Raw genomic sequence first — 21,209 nt, 5'->3', positions numbered from 1 at the left:
TATTTAGCAATACTAGTACAATATGTAAACACTAATAAATCGCAAAGAATGAAGCTGTGAAACATAACTAGAACACTTAAATTGTCCTATACTAACAGCAATTTTCTGAGGTATTTGTGACTTCAACTTAGTTTATGTCGCAAAATATAATTGGTACATAGACCACAGTAATAAATAATAACTACTTACAAATACTTAATACAAATGTACTAGCTACTGCACACAACATAAATATAATTAGGTAATTTTACACAATTTACACCAACCAAGTTGACAAAACCCTAATTGCTAAAACAATACAAACACCTATTGTTTATATAACCAACCTTGTCACAAATTATTATGTTCCACACAGTAACTTTTCAGGTCATCGATTTCAAGATGCTGGCAACCCAGCGTCTCACGCACATCACTTACCTGTCTGCCGCGGCGCGAAATCGTCGTCTCGAATTAAAAAGTAAAAATTCGAAAATGGCGCGCGTTTTCCGCGCTTTCCGCCGGCCGCCGTTCTTTTTTCAAAAAAGATATGAATCGACTATGGCGTCGTTGACCAAGGACGAGATTTTGATACTTTTACGCCCGCCTTTTACAAATTGGAGCAATATTATAAGAGATGCGGAGAAAGTTGTGGGGTATCCGACGTCGTTTATGAATCTGAGGTGCCTGTTGAGTGACGAGTTCGCCAATATGGCGCTGTATCTGAGGAAATTGGTGAGTTTTTATATTTTTCAGCTTCTAATTACGTCATTTGTGTTAGTGTCCCTCCAGCTCTAGTTTTTGTCCATTTGACGGTATTCAAACGTTATTTGCGAACATCGATATAGATTGTTTAGACAGATTACAAATAAGTGTAAATAAACCTTCATTGTCGTACTTTTTAGGGTTCCGTAGTCAACTAGGAACCCTTATAGTTTCGCCATGTCTGTCTGTCCGTCCGTCCGTCCGCGGATAATCTCAGTAACCGTTAGCACTAGAAAGCTGAAATTTGGTACAAATATGTATATCAATCACGCCGACAAAGTGCAAAAATAAAAAATGGAAAAAAATGTTTTATTAGGGTACCCCCCCTACATGTAAAGTGGGGACTGATATTTTTTTTATTCCAACCCCAACGTGTGATATATTGTTGGATAGGTATTTAAAAATTAATAAGGGTTTACTAAAATCGTTTTTTGATAATATTAACATTTTCGGAAATAATCGCTCCTAAAGGAAAAAAAAAGTGTGTCCCCCCCTCTAACTTTTGAACCATACAGTACCGGTCAAAAGTTTGAGTTCACCCTTTGATTTCGGTACAAATGAGTACTTTTGTACGATAATTATCTTCGGTTTGGTAGTCGAAATATGTTTTCAACTTATATTTATTGTTTTGTGGAGATTTGTTTTATTAGTTAGACACAATTCACGTACCTTTCTTTCACTAAAATCTAATAAACATGACGGCAAAATGCTAGTTATATTTATGGCCTTGCCTTTGCCACTAATTGAGACACATCTTTACACGAAACACAGTTTTAGCCAGATAATATAGGCCAAATAATTATTTAGCCTATAAGATTTGAGGGAAACAGATGTTAAAAAAATATAAATTGTTTACGAAACAAATTTTGACGTCTGAACTACAAAAAACTATCTCTCTAAAGCAGTCAATTGTACTGAAAACAAGGAGTGAACTTAAATTTTTGACCGGTACTGTATGTTTAAAAAATATGAAAAAAATTACAAAAGTAGAACTTTATAAAGACTTTCTAGGAAAATTGTTTTGAACTTGATAGGTTCAATAGTTTTTGAGAAAAATACAGAAAACTACGGAACCCTACACTGAGCGTGGCCCGACACGCTCTTGGCCGGTTTTTTATTTATATTTCGTCAAATCAGCACAAACTAGGGATTGATAGAAACTAGCACACTCACTAACCACTAATGTTATATCACAGACAAGAATCAGCTAGATTTCAAGCCTTCAAAAACTCCTATACATAGACAACTTCATCGAAATCGTTAAAGCCCTTATCGAGATCTATTTATTATATTCTAATACTGATTACACAATGGTAAAATGGTAATTCACAATTTGCAAGTACATTTTACCTCTTTGTATGCTAATTTAATAATTACTTAACAAGTTAGATAACTTCAAAGAAAAAATATGTTCTATTTTCTATTTACTTAGAAAAATATTGTTATTCTTGATTACGTAAGAGTCTTCAAAACAAAGATTTCTCGAGAAAAAATCAAAGGATTACGCTTCAATAACTTAAGTATTGATTAAATAAAATAAAAAAATGAAAACAAGTCATAAGTATAGCCAAAAAAATTGTTGAAAAGAATATTACTGGGATTAGTTCTCTAAGCGGACCCCAGGCTCCCATGAGCCATGGCAGATACCGATGCCGGGCTAACGCAAGGAGGATGATGATGATTTGTTAGAGTAGACTATGTAGGTGGACGAAATGTTAAATTTAAGCTTAAAGTAAACAATTAAGATAGTAAATATCTTCAGGCATTAAGTCCGCCTTTTGCACTGTATTTGTTATATTTTGCAATAAAGTTTAATGAAATAAATAAAAATAAAAATTTAATTCTTTAACGCAAAACATAAAAATACAAGGTGCTCGCGAGGAACCTAAATAACTTTAACAGCGTATTCTTGGTCACATTTTAAGACTAAAATGTCATATAAACTTTTCTAGATTTCGTCTAGTTTCAGAGGTACTTATTGCCAATTAAAAAAAAAAACATTTCCGTATTGTTACTCACTACAAAAGGTCTTCTTAACGGCGCTGATGTGCATTTGTGGAGCATAGTCTCACAGTCGTCATTGATAGATGTCAAAATGTGATAAGAAAAACTTCAAAAAAATTTGGTTTTTAGAAAAAGAAATTAAGAAACTCATTTTAATTGCCAATTTTATGGATAAAATTTATTTTTTATGTGAAAATACGTCCAAAAGAGTAAAAAAAACTAAATCTAAATCGGTTCATCCGTTCGGGAGCTACAACGCCACAGACAGACACACACACAGACAGATAGACAAACAGACAGACAGACATACAGGCAAACAGACAGACAGACACGTCAAACTTATATATAACACACCGTCGTTTTTGCGTCAGGGTTTAAAAACAAAAATTTTTTTTGGCGAAATTTTTTCAAATACATATAACATTTTTTCTTTCTTTTGGCCTCAAAAACGCGTGTTCCTCGTGAGCACCTTGTATACGTGAAGTTAAGTAAAGGCGTACGATAATATCGTCCAACTGATTAAGACTACTTTCACGATATGACAGCAGCAAGTAGGCGGTCGAGAAAGCGGTTTCCGCATAGGAACTGTTTACACGCTTATTAATAAGTAGTTTCGTTTTTTACGGGCTATTAATAGACATATTTATTGTATTCACGTATACAGAGTGGGGCCTGTAACAAAGGCGAAGAATTGAACTCTAGGCTATTCTCCTTATACTGATCAACATTTGTTCGGCGACTTTTAAAAATAACTTGTATTTTGATTTTTATCACCCTTGAAAGTTTTTTCTTTGACAACAATAATGGCGTACATTGAAGCTAATATTTATTTTGTATGAAAAATTAAAAATTTAAAGACTTCATAATTTTTAAAAGTCACTGAACAAATGTTGATCAGTATAAGGAGAATAGCCTACAGTTCAATTCTTCGCCTTTGTTACAGGCCCCACTCTGTATATTTGAGTATGACAATAAATACTGCTAACGTATAGACGGTCAAAGAAATCTTGGCGAAATTGTTCTAAGAATTAAATCACCACCAATCCACATTTTCAATCAATTTTTAAGTGTTATGTCTCGTCGATTTAGACAGGCACGCGTAAAGACTATTGGCCGGTAAGCCCTACATTTTTCAAATTTTGCCGCATTCTCTTAGTGCCAAGTTTCTTTTGACATCGTCTATAGATACACTACAAACATAAAACTATGACGCGCCATATTTAAAATAACTGTAACTTTTTAATGTTTCACTTAAGTACAAATTACCCGTCTAATTATATTAAAATATTTAAGTAACAAATGACTGCCTTAACCGACCCGCTTCGACTTAAATATGTAACCTGTAAAGCAGACATTTTAAATAACTCTCTAACTTTCTAATTTTCCCATTCCAGCTTGGCAGCAACCACCTCGTGATGCAAACAGCCAAGAACGTCCTCTACGGAGACTCCAAGAACCTCCAACCCTGGGGGCTGATCATCCTCCTCCTCTCCAAGTCTGTCAAACCCTCCACACACTCCATACAGTCCAAGCAAATAGAGGAGAAGCAACGACTTCTAGCGGAACTCACAGAAATGATGAGAACCGGTCATCTTATCCATAAAGGCATAGTCAATGTACCTTTTGCAAAACGCTCAAAGAACACAGAATCAGCTATATTTGGCAACAAAATAGCATTACTCCTTGGAGATTACATCTTAGTTACAGCTAATGACATGCTCGCTAAGCTAAGGAATTCTGAAGTTTCTTACATAATTTCTTCAGCGTTAAGAGATTTATCTGAAGGAGAATTTTTCGGTGAACGCGATGAGCAGAATCAACCGATACCAGGGAAACCTAAAGCTGTTGTTGATGATTTAGATATCACGTTTGATACAACTTCTATATCAGTTAATGATGTTCTGGGGAGACCTAGGAAAGAATGGACCATCAGGTCTGTTTACAATGGCGCCTCCTTACTTGGAAGAGGATGCCAGTCTGCAATGGTCTTAGGACAGCAGAGTAGAGAAACTATAAGCTATGCGTATCATTTTGGATGCCACGTTGGTTTAGCTTGGCAAGCTGCTGCCGAAAACCAGACACTAACATCGAATAGTAAAGATCAGTTCTGTTTAGCTAGTGCCCCTGTTTTGTTTGCTTTAGAAGAAAATCCAGGCTTATACCAGATAATAGATCAAGCGAAAGGTGATTTGAAAGACGTGGATTATGAAGATCTTAAATTTAATATTTTGAAGACTGACGCTATTAATAAAACTCAGAAATTGTATGAAGACCATGCGAAAAAAGCTACAGCTTATATTGAAACTATTGGACAGAACGAATCAGTTGAGATGATTAAGAAATTGATAAATACTTTTTAAGGACGTTATGAATTCAAAGTTATGCCTTTTGGTTTCACGAATGTATCTCTTAGACTTGAAAGACTTTATTTATTACTTAATTTGCTTATGAAATATTAGATACTAGCTTTTTCCCGCGGCTTCGCTCGCGTTAGAAAGAGACAAAAAGTAGCCTATGTCACTCTCCATCCCTTCAACTATCTCCACTTAAAAAATCACGTCAATTCGTCGCTCCATTTTGCCGTGAAAGACGGACAAACAAACAGACACACACACTTTCCCATTTATAATATTAGTATGGATATTGAAGACGGATCTTGCCAAAATTAAAGTGTATAAAAACAGGGACTTATTGACTTCAAAGTAATAGGGGACTTGACTGTACATAGTTAAAATAAAGCATCAGATAATTATAAGAAAAACATGGACAGAAGTAATTTTTAAATCCAATTTCTATTTATTAAGTCAAGTAGAAATATATAAACAAAGAGGATCGAGTATTATAGAGAGTTACTGTTGAAGTAAAAAGTGTAATCACAGTGCATAGACTGCCATCTCTCGACACAGGCGTAAAACTTTTGAACCTGAGTTTTGACAATTTGGCCCATATTCTTAGCTTGATAATGTGTTAAAATGTCAGATATTACGCCGTCTAGCTGAGCGTACCCCAAAGGTGTAATGCCATCTAGGCCACCGTACCTTTTTCTGTATGGTACTGAGGTACGTTTTTTTCTTAGACTTTATCTGTTATATGTATATGTCTTTGATATAAAGTAACTGAGTTATCCGTGACGTCACTCAATTCGATTTCATATAAATTCCAGCAAGTCGTGCAAAATCGCTTTGACAATTCTTAAAAAAAGCTGATTTGACTAGGAGGAAAGTAGCCTATTATTATAGTGTCGTCCCTTTCAAATCAATATGCGTGAGAAAACGGGACGACACTACCACTACTATGTTGCCACTTTTCAGTTTCTACTCTTTTTTGCAAAGCTGTAAGTTTTTTATAATAGAATGTCCTTTTCCTTAATAACGAAACACTATTAAATCTGATTTAGAGAAATAATATATTTCTTAAATAATTTTTTTTTTATTTTTTTTAAATACCTATGTTTTAATTTTGTGTGCTCAATTTATTAAGTTATTTACTTACATTATATTATAATTCGTACTTGTTAATAATAAAGAACTTATTTAAAACCGGTTTTATTTTATTTCCTGGTAAAGAAGGTATACGGCTGTTCAGTTAATACAGGGTGAATATTTCACATGCAAATATTTTCGATGTGAACATAAAGTTTTAATTTATTTATTTATTACAAGTTTACATCTGTAACTTACAGCTAACATGACAAAGCGTTACAAATATTAATTATACATATACTCATATTAACAAACTATTAAATTTAATTTTTGTACCAACAAGTTACAAAGAGAACCCTTATGGCGCGACTCTGCCCGTCTGTCTGTTTGTCTGACACATTTTTGAATATCTCAATCTCTATCGCTTTTTTTATGAAACCAGTCCCAAAATAGCAAAACAAAAAATATTTCTCGCGTAGAAAATATAAAAAAGGACATCTCACTTGGCCATGATGAATCAGTTATTTCTTTTATTATCCGAAAGTACATATTTAGATATAGGACCATATTTTCTAATGAATTGTTATATATTCGATCAACTCACACACTGCCGTCAAAAAGTTTAAGACCAAAGACAAAAGAATATTTGAAAAGATTACTTTATTGGTTCCTCTTTTGTATGTAAAAGTAGATGAGTTCTTAAATTTTGCTGCCGTGTAAAACCCTTTCCACACACTTTACAACCATAAGGCCTGTCACCATGCATCCGCTTGTGTACGTTTAAATAAGCAGAAGAAATAAACGCTTTTTTACATATTTCGCACGAGAACGATTTTTTCCCCGTATGAGTATATAGATGTGATTTCAAGTGATCCGATAGTAAGAATCGCTTGTCACATATTTCACAGAGATGTGCTCTAACACCAATGTGGATAAGTTTATGTTTATTCAAAGTACTTGAATGCATGAATGCTTTTGAGCAAATATCACAAGTATAACGCTTTATACCCTCGTGTATGCGTCTATGTAAGTATACACATGACATCCGAGTAAATCTCTTTTTACATATTTCACACGAATATGGCTTTTGTCCCGTGTGAGTTCTTTCATGAATTTTTACAGCATGTAAGAGTGAAAAATTTTTTTTACAGATTTTACAGGCGTAAGGTTTGTCACCTGTGTGAACTACACGGTGCCTGGTTAACGAGGCCTGTAGCGTGAATTTCTTTTTACATACTTCACATTGGTGTTTACGCTCCCCTGTATGAATTAGTTTATGTTTCTTTAAAATGTTGAAACCTAATAACTGCTTTCCGCAAATTTCGCACGAATAATATTTTCTGTCTGTGTGAATTAAGTATTTATGTTTTCTTAAAGCATGTGAATGCTTGAACTTTTTTTGGCATATATCGCAGGATTTCTCATCATTATGGTGTACCGTTCGTATATGAAGCTGTATGTAGTCAGCTCTAGAGAACGATTTTTTACATATATTACAAGAGTATGGTTTCAATCCCTTGTGTATTAATTCGTGTCTGTATATAGAACGTTTAGATTTTAAGACTTTGTTGCAATATTTGCATACATATTGCGATTTACTGTTACTTACATTTATTTTTGATTGGTTTGTCATGTGAAGTTTTCGTATATGTACCTTACTATGACTATTTAGGCCATTTTCGTTTAGAAATGATTCACTACATATTTCACAGGTGAATATGTTTGTTTCCGATAGCTGGACGGAGTCAGAGAGCATTTCCTGTTGTGGTAGATGTTTCTCTAGTGGTACATTTTGTTGTGGTACATGTTTCTTTGATGATACATTTTGTTGTGGTACATATTTCTTTGGTAATACATTTTGTTGTGATACATGTTTCTTTGGTGATACATTTTGTTGTGGTACATGTTTCTTTGATACATCTTGTCGTGGTACATGTTTCTTTGGTGATACATTTTGTTTTGGTATATATTTCTTTCGTGATACATTTTGTTTTAGTACATGTTTCTCTCGTGATACAGTGTGTCGTGGCACATGTTTCTGTGGCGAATAATCTTGAATTGTTGTTGTATGTTTAATCGATTCGTTCGTGGTTTCGAGCTCGCCATGTTTCGTGGCACAGCGCTCGAGTTTCACCCAGCAATCGCGCATTGAAGACTTCAATTTATCTGTGAATATAAAAAGACTATTTGAATGATATACGGGCATATTTTATTTAGTTGTCTATTTTTTTTTCAAACGTAAAATATTTTTTTTTGTTTGTATATATTCCAAAATCTATCAAAATGGTTGTCTAATGCGCGTTGCTGACCCATTAGCAACTTGTACACTCCTTTTCTGAAGATCCCCGTACTGTATTCATCGAAAATATCTCGGCAGGGAGCTCATTCCACAGCCGGAGCGTCCGCGGGAGAAATTCCTCTGAAACCGCACGGTACGCGACCATTTAGGTTGCAAGGTGTGTAAATGAGCGTCCTGTCGATGGCGATACAACGGGTTCTAATTTCAAAAACAAAAACATTGCTTCCAGGACACAGGAGGATAGAATAGATATAACATAGGCACAGATTGACAGACCGATTATAATGTAACATTCCGTTTTCGTTATTTTGGCTAGGAAAACTTAAAAAAAAGTCTTACCACATTCCGAAACGATGTTTCTTTCTTCCTCTTCCTTAGAAATATGTACTCGTATGTGTCTCATGACATGTTTCATCAAATCTGCTTTCAGAACAAAGACCTCCCCACACAGACTGCATATAGATTCTCTTTTGCCTGTCTCTTTTCTTTCAAGCGTAGGGTTTTCTTTAAAGTCTCGAATCGTGCTGCTGCATAATATAGACTCTCTTTTGATTCTTCCTTTGTTTTCTTTGTCTTTACTCTGAGTCTTTTTGTTATAAGAGTTTTTGGTTCTTCTGTGGTCGTTGGTTCTGTGATTTTTTCTACCATTTCTCTCAGTAGTAAGGTTTCTCACCTTTTGAGTCTTGCCGGTATTAGAGACTTTGGTTTGCCGGTTGTCGGTGATCGTTAAGCGGAGATGCTCGAGCTTCACGAAACACTTTTTGTATGTTTTAAGCTCCCAGATGATGAAGAATCACTCATTAGCGCCCAACCTAAATATAATAACTATTATAATAAGATAATTATCATCATTTTTAGGATTCCGTAGTCAACTAGGAACCCTTATAGTTTCGCCATGTCTGTCTGTCCGTCCGACCGTCCGTCCGTCCGCGGATAATCTCAGTAACCGTAAGCACTAGAAAGCTGAAATTTGGTACCAATATGTATATCAATCACGGCAACAAAGTGCAAAAATAAAAAAATTGAAAAAAATGTTTTATTAGGGTACCCCCCCCCCTACATGTAAAGTGGGGGCTGATATATTTTTTCATTCTAACCCCAACGTGTGATATACTGTTGGATAGGTATTTAAAAATGAATAAGGGTTTACTAAGATCGTTTTTTGATAATATTAATATTTTCGGAAATAATCGCTCTTAAAGGAAAAAAAATTGCGTCCCCCTCTAACTTTTTAACCATATGTTTAAAAAATATGAAAAAAATCACAATCACACTCTTTGAGTTGCAGGCGTCCATAGGTTACGGTGACCGCTTTCCATCAGGCGGGCCGTACGCTTGTTTGCCACCGACGTAGTAAAAAAAAAAAAAAAAAAGTAGAACTTTATAAAGACTTTCTAGGAAAATTGTTTTGAACTTGATAGGTTTAGTAGTTTTTGAGAAAAATACGGAAAACTACGGAACCCTACACTGAGCGTGGCCCGACACGCTCTTGGCCGGTTTTTAACATTTTAACTCTACTGTGTAATCTCAAAGTTTCATCCTTGAAAAATGTGGAAGGTCTGGCGGCTCTAGGCTTAGTCCAGTAAAAGACGAATAAAGTCGAAGAAAAAAACGTATCTCGGAACGATAAAGTCACAATTATTCTGATTCAGATGGCGCCACACCTTTGGTTGATTCTCGGATAGATGGCGCTATTAATAGTATTTCACAATTTTAACACATGAAATAACCAATATGAGTGATGTACTTACTTTTGCTGACAAGGGGGATAGGGAAATTGTAATAAATCTGCTTACATAATACTTGAACAGGCCCTTACATATCTTTTAACCTTTAAATGCATAGTGATGTATATATGCATCATGCATTCTTGACTCCATTGACAGCATGTCAAAATTCAAATTTGAATAAATCTTTGTCAAGGTCATGCATTTCAGGGTTAAACTTCTATGAGAAGGCGAACTAAAGCTTATTAAGTTCGCTTATTGTACATTGTGTTTCTTTGTTCAATAAAGATTAAATAAATAGGTTTAAGATCATTTAATCTCATAAAAAATTACATACAATTCACTTAACGAGAATAAATAAATAAATAAACTACTTACTGCGAATAGCCATTACTGCATCAGGCCTATGTGGGTTCTCAGGGCCAACCACAATCTCATCCTTCACCGTATGGTCATTGTATAAGCCTTCGGTCATAGCTGCTTCACTCACTCCTCTGCTATCCAAGGGTTCCGTAGCCATAACCTATAAAAAAAACCAAGAAAAATTAATTTAAATTAATTTTGGGTTAAATTGTGGCGTAGGCGAGAGGCTGGCAACCTGTCACTGCAATGTCACAGTTTCGTTTTCTTACAACCCCTTATTTGCCAAGAGTGGCACTGAAGCTTTAGTAGTTTCATGTGTTCTGCCTACCCCTTTATGGGATACAGGCGTGATTGTATGTATGTATGTATGTATTTCCAAGAAAATTCAATCATGGATACAATTAAACGACCACACTAGGCAGATGCCTGTCCCGTGGAGGAGATGTTTCAGACTTAGGTATCAATTAAAATAATATCATAACTTCTTACATATATAACCACAAAATTAAAATTTTGAAAAAACCTCCGCCCGCGCCACAGTATACCAATTTTCATAAAATATGGCTAAGAACACTCCCCACTAATTCAGCTTTCCAATAAATAAAAAAAAATGGAAATCGGTTCATCCGTTCGGGAGCTAGGATGCCACAGACAGACACACACACAGACAGACAGACACTTCGAACTTATAACACCCCGTCGTTTTTGCGTCGGGAGTTATTAAACGTAAAAATTACTAAGTTAATTACTATTATTACCTCATTTTTAACTTCATACAAAGTCTGTATGGTTTTTCCGCTTACTTTGTGCTTAGTGTCTAAACTTGACTCCAAAGACAGTATCTCATCTTTGATATCAGTCCCCAAACATAAGACAGTATGTGAAGGTAGAAATACCATCGGAGCCTCATTTTTAATTTCTTTGTTTTTAACTGCCTCGCTCGCTCCACTTGCAAATAAGTTTGACATGTCTGTCATTTCATTGTACTGTCCGGTCATTGTCTCGTTTTTGTCCGACTCTGTACTTTTTTGTGGACGAACTGTCCCTAACATCTCTTCTTCAGTTTGATTGTATAAACCAGACGCTTCCACACCCAATTCTGTTTTTAAACTCAACTTCTGTGGGGAAACTGTTTCTAACTCATTCTCATCTTTCACTTCATTTAAGCCGGATGAAACTGCTTTATTTACTACACTTAAAACACTGTCTGATGCAAGCTTATTTATCTCATTTTCTTCGTGTGTAGTGTTTTTATTCATTTCATTTATATTATGGGCAAACTCTTTATCAGTTAAGTCTTCTTCCTTTATATGGACAGCTTCTAAACAGCCCAAATACTGTAGCTCTGTGTTTTGGGAGTTCACTGTGAACAGAGATAATAGATCAAATATTTTGGGCAAGTAAAAAAGGGTTATTAATAATGTGTCAGCAGTTCAGTCACATTAAAAGTATATTACGCGTAAATATACAAAAAAAAGGGTTATTAATAATGTGTCAAGTTTCAGATTAAAAGACATTACTCTTTTGACATTCTCTACACGCTTTTACTTATTCATTGCATACCCAGCCATTTTTAGGGTTCCGTACCTAAAAAAGGAAAAACGCTTCCAAGAGAAAGATAAACCCACTTTTTTGTTTTTTTGACCTATATTTGTGACGTGTATAAGAAAAATATGCAGATTACGAGTATCTTTGACCTAGTGTAGCAACCGTAGTGATAAACTAAACGATTTAGAAGATAGATGGTTGTAAAGGACACGTCAAAATGCTGTTAACGTCCTTTACACCCATGATTTGATAGGGTCGTAAATTACGGTCTTAGATGATTTTTATACAAAGTCGGGGCGTAATTGTAACCGAAATGGTACAAATGTTGTGCTAAGTTTACAATTAAAAACTGGAAAAATGTATCAAAACATACTTAATATGGCATAGAATAGATACATTAGTTTTATGCAGTGTATTATTTATCTAAGCTATCTTAGCAACAAAAAAGAACAAGACTATTTTATATCCAGTTTTGTAATAAAGAAACAATATTTGCTTAAAAACTATCTAATACTTTGGCAACAAATTCAAAGTTATTTTTTTAGTATTCGCCGCTGTCTGAATAGTCAGTAGGTTACGCATTCAGCCTTTAATTCTAGCAGGGAAACGCTTTCATAGTATTATTATACTGCGGCGAGATGTAGGTAATTAAAAAAAAAAACACTATGGTAATCAGGGTACGTACCCAAATGCAGAAACGATCACGATAATCTTAGAACAAATTAAATTATTCTCATTTGAAAATATTTTAATTTGTATTTTTAAGTAGTAACACTATTATTATACTATAAACATTAAATAAATGTCATATACAAAGAAAAAGTGAGCAAGGCCTCCAAGTGTTCCGAGCAGGAATCGAACCAGCGTACTCCGTTAACCGGACGGATGCCTGTAAAACCACTCGGCCATCGGATCACGAAAGCAAGGGTCGAAATTTCCAAGTCCACTTGGAGGCCTTGGTCACTTTTTCTTTGTATATGACATTTATTTAATGCTCACGATAATATCTATTTCGTAGCTATATATCTTTATCGCTCTTGCGTATTGCACCAGACTGCATTTTTGTCGGCGTCTGGCGTCGACGATTGCCATTCAGCTACGCCGGCAGTAAACTTTAACAGTAGACTATACTAACATTTAGTGCGACAATAACAGGTGCGGTTCGCTAGCGAATGAGCGTTAGCGTTTGGTGACTTGGCTATGTACCCAGGTACTTAAAGCATTGACTATAATATTTCTAGGATTGAACTCATAATTAAGATTATTCTTATTTAACAGGTTTAAGACTAAATAACAATCTTCTGTTTTAAAATTATCAAAAATATGAATCAACATAGTAGATAGTCTTGACTACAGTTACTATTATTTATTAGTTGTCACAGTTTGTATACGCGTCCTACCTTGCGTTTATAAATAGTTACTTAACTCTTAGTTATTTTTAGAACTTCTTTCTACTTTAGACTTAAAATTACTGTCGTATTAATATAGTCTACTGTTCACAGTTGCTGATTAAAGTTTACGTGATTACCATTAGTGTTTTTATATTTACTTAAACTACGAAAGCGTTTCCTTGCTAGAATTAAATACTGAATGCGTAACTTATTGACACAACGGCGAGTACTAAAATAATAACTTTAAAATATTAGATAGTTTTTAAACAAATGTTTCTTTATTGCAAAACGGGATATAAAATAGTCTTGTTCTTTGTCTTTGCTAAATATTTAGATAAATACTGTAACACTATTGTGGCTATTCTATGCCATATTAACTACGTTTTGATACAATTTTCAAGTTTCTTAATTGTAAAGTAAGCTAAAAACAGTTGCCATTTGTACCATTCCGGTTACATTTACGCCCCGAATTTGTATAAAAATCATCTAAGACCGTCATTTACGACCCTATCAACTCTAATTGTTCAAAAAAATCGTGGGTGTAAAGGACGTTCATAGCATTTTGACGTGTCCTTTACAACCATCTAACTTCTAAACCGTTTAGTTTATCACTACGGTTGCTACACTAGGTTAAGGATACTAAAAATCTACATATTTTTCTATATACGTCACAAATATAGGTCAAAAAACAAAAAAGATATAAACATTTTTCTAAAAAAAAAGTTGTTTTTTGCTTCTCCTGAAAACCTGCATTTTGTCCTTTACGCCAATTGAACCCAAAGGTATCGATATGTATTTTGTAGACAGTAACTGCAGCGACCGTGACTCATTCTCAGTCTCATCATCATCATTCCCTTGCCCTTTTCCCATTATTTGGGGTCGGCGCAGCAGATCATCCTCCTCCATTTCTCTCTATCAGCCATCATTTCCATACTAATACCTTTCACTCTCATATCGTTGTTCACACATTCCATCCATCTTTTCTTAGGCCTTCCACTACCATTGTATCCATCCACTTTCATATTTACCACTCGTTTTATAACATTGCTTTCATCCCTCCGCATTACATGCCCATACCATGCTAATCTACTTCCTCTCAATTTCTCTGTCACTGGCGCTACTTTCAGGCTTCCTCTTATATACTCATTCCGAATCCTATCCAGTCAACGTAATTGTGTCGCTTAACTTCAAAACTGGGTAAATCCATTCTGCTGTAAGGTTTATTATCTTTCTGATCATATTATATTTTTTATATATTCAACCTTAAAGCAGAATGGATTTACCCAGGTTTGAAGTTAAGCGACACAATTGCTTGGCTGAGCGCACTGAATATTGACATTTAGTTTAATTGTAATTTCAATTGTATTCTCTGACATTCATATAACTGTCTGTTTTTGTGTATGCCATAATTAAATAAATAAATATGTATTTTGTATGAAAATATTCAACAAACCTGCTGTTGAAGGCTCTGTCCTGGCATATGTGTGATCTCCGAGGTAAACATTCAAGTGGTTGATTGCACATGCTGATTCTGTAAAAAAAATAAACCCGTCTGGCATAGAACGTAGTAACCCTGCCTGCTGAACCTGAGTACCTAAGTTCGAATCCTGGTAAGGGCATTTGTTTGTGTGATGAGCACCTGACATACTGGCCAGCGACAGCCAACCATGGCGGTGAAGGTGGTTTAGCGATAAGTGGGCACATCAACCCCGATAGCTGGAAACCTGGGTTCAATTCCTGATGGTTCTTTGGAAACCAAGATTAACCTCTATCAATGCTCAGAAGTAATACATACATACATACATACATAAAATCACTCCTGTTTCTCAGAGGGGTAGGCAGAGATCACGGATTTCCATTTACAACGATCCTGACAAACCACTTTCGCTTCACACATGTAATATAAGGAGAAATCGCGAAACAAATTCCTTTTTTTCCAACACTGTTTCAAAGTTTACCGCCATTGTTTTTTACATGGTGCTTGAGTTTAACTAACAGATACGGTCAACCAAATAAAAAGAGGCGCAAAACAAAGAGAGAGGAGCAAAGAGGAGGGGTTGATTATTTATTTAACCTTCTTCTTCTTCTTCTCGTGTCGATGGTCTCAGACTGTGCGGGCCCAAAAGGTAGCGACATTTATCGCCCTGTCTGTCGCATCACGGAGGTCCTTTAACCTTTATTGCACAACATAAAGTACAAATAGCGAACTTAATGTCTTAAGGCATTCTCTACCAGTCAACCATTGGACCAAACAGAAACTAAGATCAGGTTGATCTGTGTAAGGTGTCCCCAATATTTATTTATTTAATTTAAAACTCAAATGTTCTATATGAAAAGAAAAGAAAAGGAATTAAAGCTCTGCCCCTACATTGTCATTAATTTTTTAAGTGATATGAATGTTTGATGCTTCCGCCAAAGCCAATGTTTAGGAAGGCACGCGTTTTATAAAGAACTAGCCTTTGCCCTTGGCTTCGCTCACGTTAAATTCGAAAATAGCGCAATGCTCTATACAAACTTCCACCCGCCATTTTAGAAAAGTAAGATGTTAGAAAGAGACAAAAAGTAGCCTATGTCACTCTCCATCCCTTCAGTTATCTCCCTTTAGAAAATCACGACAATCCATCCTCCGTTTTGCCGTGAAAGACGGACAAACAAACACACACTTTCCCATTTTATAATATTAGTATGAATTGGCCGATGAGCCCTATTTTTTTTTTAAATTTACCGACTTTTTTAGTACCAAGATTTGGTTGACCGTCTATAGTAACTCACCCAGAAGTGCGCTCGCTTCTTCAGACGTGGGAAGGTTTTCTGAATCATTCTCAGTTTCTTCTTTTACGTGAACTTTCTGAGATTGTCCAAAACACTCCATTGCGTTCGCGAAATTTTATTGCACCAATATTGAAGATTTTAGGAGAATGATATCACATGGCTGAGTTAATTTGTTACAATAATAATGATATTTTAAAATGATAAATTAGTAAATTACACAACATAACCCCGCCAAAACAAATACGAATCAATAATCATGGCAATGACAGAATTGACAGAGACAGTGACGTGACACTGACAGTCTGTACTTTTTTTACAAACGGACACAGTACCATAGACTTAGTTTAGTTTTCTAGCTAACAGATGATCGATCGCACCGTACCGCGATCTTAAAACTCTCATGTGAAAAGTTTTTCTGTCACTTACGGGACAACACGTGGATGTCTGGATGACCTTGATGAGCGGTCGTATATTATAAATGTATAGATGATCAGAATCATCTATAGTGACTTAATTTATAAAACATAATATATGGCACCCTGATAGGGCCAAAGAGCATTGAATCACTACGTTTTAAGAGTCGGCACTCTCGAACAACCCTCGAACCAACTCATGCAAGCGTTTTTTCGACGGTCGTGACGTCATGTCACTGCTACCAACACAAAGAAAAAAAATAGCTAGGGCTCGACCAACCCAGTCCCTAATATTTATCGATATCGATAAATGTGCGATATTTTACAGTACGGTGACTTAACAGTAAATTGAAAATAGGATATGGCATTGACAATGAATCTTATATTAGTACATACACAAGTACTATTATATATTCGTCGTAACTATAGTGTGTATTTGGACTTTAAGTAATAACTTTGTTAATTTTTTATAGTCAAACACCAATCAGCGCCTTTTCTTTCAACCGCTTCACTCGCAATTTACACAATTTCAATTCTTCGTAAACATTCTGCCTCAACAGCTGCACATCAAAGACAAGCACTGGTGGCGTCTTTACCGCCAGTCTGACGTCACACATCCGGTCAAGCGACTTACTAACATCAGCTTCCGTTTGGAAAGATTCGTACGCAGGATCTGACATGAATTCATCAGAGGCAGCAACTAATCTACATGTAACTTTCACTTTGTAAACTTGCCCAGGACATTCGAAATCCAATTCGTTAGAAATATCGCTGAATTGCCAAATTTTTGTTGTGTTAGAAATTATCACTGCTGGCTGCATATATGTAAATCTGTACTCAATGAAGTAGGTTACTTCTAATGGAATGATTGGCAGATCACCAAAGGGTACACTCCAGGTTAAAATGACACTATTATTTCTATGGATAATACTTATGATTTGCGGACGAGATAGCTTAGTTATCACTCGAAGATCCAATATTCCAGAATGGTTGACGCACTTAAAGGCATTGCATAGTTGTAGACACAAATCAGCCTTTAATCTGTAATGTAGTGAACTTTTCTCGATATGTTTTAAGTCCTTAATACACCAATATTTGTGTCTCATATAATCAATCCGTCCGTGACATATTGGTATTGAGATATAACCAGAAGTAACCGTCAGGTTATAAGTGTTGTCGCCTGAATGTGTACTCCATGTGCAGTTTAAAGTTTCAAAATTTGTAGAATAACAAGCAAACGAATCTATTTTGGGGTCTGTAACTTCTTGTATCCACACATAGTCTTCACAATCCGTGATTTTACAAGATAACACTGTGGAAACTCTATCAGACTCAACTGTAGTGGTAACAGTCGTCTCATTGACTACACGCGTGTATAGTTCTTGAGATGCTTCAAACTTTAATTTATTGGAATCTCCGAAATCGGTAGAACAGAATGCTTGAATGTGTCCTTTCTGTACATAATAAGCGGAACGGTAAATATTTTCAATGCGTATGGCGTCTGGGAGCGATATTTTCGGTTTAGTGCAGATAGTTGAGAGTACGACACCGAGCGAAGCGAGGAGTAGTGTTACGGAACACGTCATGTCGACTCGGGACATTGAAAGCGAATAATTACATTTGACAAATTGAAAACCTATGAAGCAGGAGATTTTGAGTTCTATTCCGGAGTCTTTTTTAATCATTTGAACTTTTTTTGGATTTATTAAGTTTTTTTTTATATTTTTTAATAGAATAAATATTGTATTAAAAAAGACTCTTACTATAATTCTTTCCTATTTTTTATTTTCATACAAAAATACAATACAATCTTTATTATGCCTTTGTTGATAAAATAAAATATTACACGTCAGGTCAGGTACATAGGTCATAGTACAGGCACTGTATGGGCGAATGTGTGCCGAGAGTGTCTGAGGTTTTGTGAGAAGATGGACGATAGGATTCCCAGCACTTGCATGTAAATTGTCTGAGGTTTTATTTATTACTTAGTTTAATACATATTCTGTAATTATAGTTGTAATTAGTTTAATTATTCGGTGTATTGGCTTAAGCTGTGATGCCGTGTAAATTATTTGAAATAAATGTTTAATAGTGTGGGCATAGTATTAGTAATGTGCTGACTTCCTTACATTAAATTTACTGAGCTAGTTGACCTATGTTATTGTTGTGTGAATGTTTTTCTTCAACAACTAAATAGTTATATATATGAATATGTATGTAGGTATTGTAGGTATGTGGGTAGCTTTTGCACATTGTAATTTTTCCTCAGTCACCCGTTGAGCTCAGAGACCACGAACGCTGTAGTGTTCGAAACGTCGGGATGAATCGTAAATTCATTATACACGATTTAATCCATTTTAACTATCGTGGTAACTAAAGACAATATTAACTAAATGGTTACAAATAATAATTATCATCAAATTATCACCATATCATAATCTGGTCCAGGCAGGCAATTATGGTCGCGCGATAAATGATAAAACATCTGGCCGTCCCTATAATCGCACTTACTAATAGTGCGACAGGGACGGCCTGATATTTTATCGTCTATCGCGCGACCATGCTACCCGTGCTGTACTAGCTTTTGCCCGCGGCTTCGCTTGCGTTAGAAAGAGACAAAAGTAGCATTTGTCACTTATACAATGAAACATATTTAGGCACTTTGTCCACATCTATGTTTTTTTATACTACGTCGGTGGCAAACAAGCATACGGTAAGCCTGATGGAAAGCGATCAACGTAACCTATGGACGCCTGCGACTCAAGGAGTGTCACATGCGCGTTGCCAACCCATTAGAAACTTGTACACTCCCTTTGTATTTTTTTTTTTTTTTTTTTTTATGGGATAGGAGGCAAACGAGCAGACAGGTTCCAAATAACCATATTTTATTATTATTATTCATAAATTACAACGTGAAACAGTAAAATTGTTTATAATTATACTAGAAAACTGCAATTCCGTGATAAAATAACCAATAAGTGCATGCCCTAGGTAAAAGTAAAATAAATTATATAATAATATTTATATGCATACTTGACACTCAAAGATAAAATCATTATTCCATCGCATCATTCCATTTTTTTATATTCATTTCAATCACTACGCTGTTAATATTATTGATATAGAAGAAAATTGTCTTTCTATATAAACATGGTCCTGATTTTCCCCAAAAGTCCCCTTTTCCTCTTTAAATATTCCTGTCAACATACCTACAGCCAATAACTTTAATTTAACTAAATAAAATAAAATAAAACTTGTTTTTATATTTAAAGTCACACACAGGTCGAACGCGATTAATTAACATTATTTTTACCTTTTTTCCCAACGTTTCGGCCAGGTTGCACTGGCCGTGGTCGCGGAAGACTGACGTCCCAGCAAAGTGTCAATGTAAACAACACAAAACTACCCGATATTAATTTATATAAATGTTCGGGGTAGATTTATATAAATTAATATCGGGTAGTTTTGTGTTGTTTACATTGACACTTTGCTGGGACGTCAGTCTTCCGCGACCACGGCCAGTGCAACCTGGCCGAAACGTTGGGAAAAAAGGTAAAAATAATGTTAATTAATCGCGTTCGACCTGTGTGTGACTTTAAATATGTGTACAAAGCGCGAGAACTTAAAGTGTTATAAAACTTGTTTTTATTTTTTTGTCGTACATTTACCTCCTTTTAAAGATGTAGTAGTGCGAAAAGATTTGCGTTCGTATTGTTACGGAAACGTACGAACGTGTCATGCTATTTCAGTCAGTCTCAGTACAAGATGTACTGACATTGACTGAACTAGCATGACAAATACGAACGTTTCCAGATAAATACGAAGGAAACCCTTTTCGCACTAAATCTGTACTATTTCTATCGCGTGTAATTGTATGACTTTTTTGCCAATAGGTCCACACAGGTGACATTTTTTTCAAAGTTGTCCACCCCACTTTTTTTGTAACATGGGTATTTTTACGCGGTTCATACTCAGAATCGCGAGGTTTTCGATCCTGAATGTCCCAAGATTTCCATACATTTTTCAAACCCTCCATTCCGTTACCGCCATACAAAATGTATGAAAAACTGGTAACAGAATGGGAAAAAAACCTTGGGACACTTTTTTTCTCATATTAGGATTGACCCCCGTGTGGTGACGGGTTAAGAATTTCACCACCCCCTTTCTTCCCGTGGGTGTCGTAGAAGTCGACTTCTGGGATATGGGTTAAATTGTGGCGTAGGCGAGAGGCTGGCAACCTACCACTGCAATGTCACAGTTTTTGGATTTCTTTCAACCCCTTTTTGCCAAGAGTGGCACTGAAACTTGAGTAGTTCATGTGCTCTGCCTAACCTTTATGGGATACAGGCGTGATTATATGTATGTATGTATGTATGTAGGATTGAAAGTGCTCGCGATTCTGAATGGAAACCACATAAACATTTCCAAATACAAAAAAAGTGGGGTGGACAACTTTGAAAAAAAAAAAAAAAAGGCAAACAGAGGCCAGTTTGCCTCGGCCGAGGCACATTGCTCAGCCGAGCAAAACA

General features: G+C 35.5%; 2 protein-coding genes across 2 annotated transcripts; one reads left to right on the top strand and one right to left on the bottom strand.

Annotated features, from left to right (window-relative positions):
* The first annotated feature begins 419 nt into the window (after positions 1–419).
* On the top strand, positions 420–5,580 carry LOC125238755 (all trans-polyprenyl-diphosphate synthase PDSS2-like). Its single transcript, XM_048146182.1, has 2 exons — positions 420–711; positions 4,140–5,580. Exons 1-2 carry the CDS (start codon positions 472–474, stop codon positions 5,103–5,105), a joined length of 1,206 nt encoding a protein of 401 aa, XP_048002139.1. The 5' UTR covers positions 420–471; the 3' UTR covers positions 5,106–5,580.
* Positions 5,581–6,680: 1,100 nt separating this feature from the next.
* On the bottom strand, positions 6,681–16,474 carry LOC125238702. The gene is made up of 6 exons (XM_048146104.1): positions 16,268–16,474; positions 14,949–15,026; positions 11,315–11,919; positions 10,572–10,716; positions 8,806–9,278; positions 6,681–8,333 (listed from the first exon to the last, which is right to left on the bottom strand). The coding sequence occupies exons 1-5, from the start codon at positions 16,365–16,367 to the stop codon at positions 9,214–9,216; spliced, it is 993 nt and encodes a 330-aa protein (XP_048002061.1). The 5' UTR covers positions 16,368–16,474; the 3' UTR covers positions 6,681–8,333; positions 8,806–9,213.
* Positions 16,475–21,209: the final 4,735 nt, after the last annotated feature.

Source organism: Leguminivora glycinivorella, chromosome 24 (assembly GCF_023078275.1).
Source record: "Leguminivora glycinivorella isolate SPB_JAAS2020 chromosome 24, LegGlyc_1.1, whole genome shotgun sequence".
NCBI classification, from domain to species: Eukaryota; Metazoa; Arthropoda; class Insecta; order Lepidoptera; family Tortricidae; genus Leguminivora; species Leguminivora glycinivorella.
The sequence above is the reverse complement of the archived record's forward strand: the minus strand, read 5'-3'. Positions and strand labels throughout refer to the sequence as shown.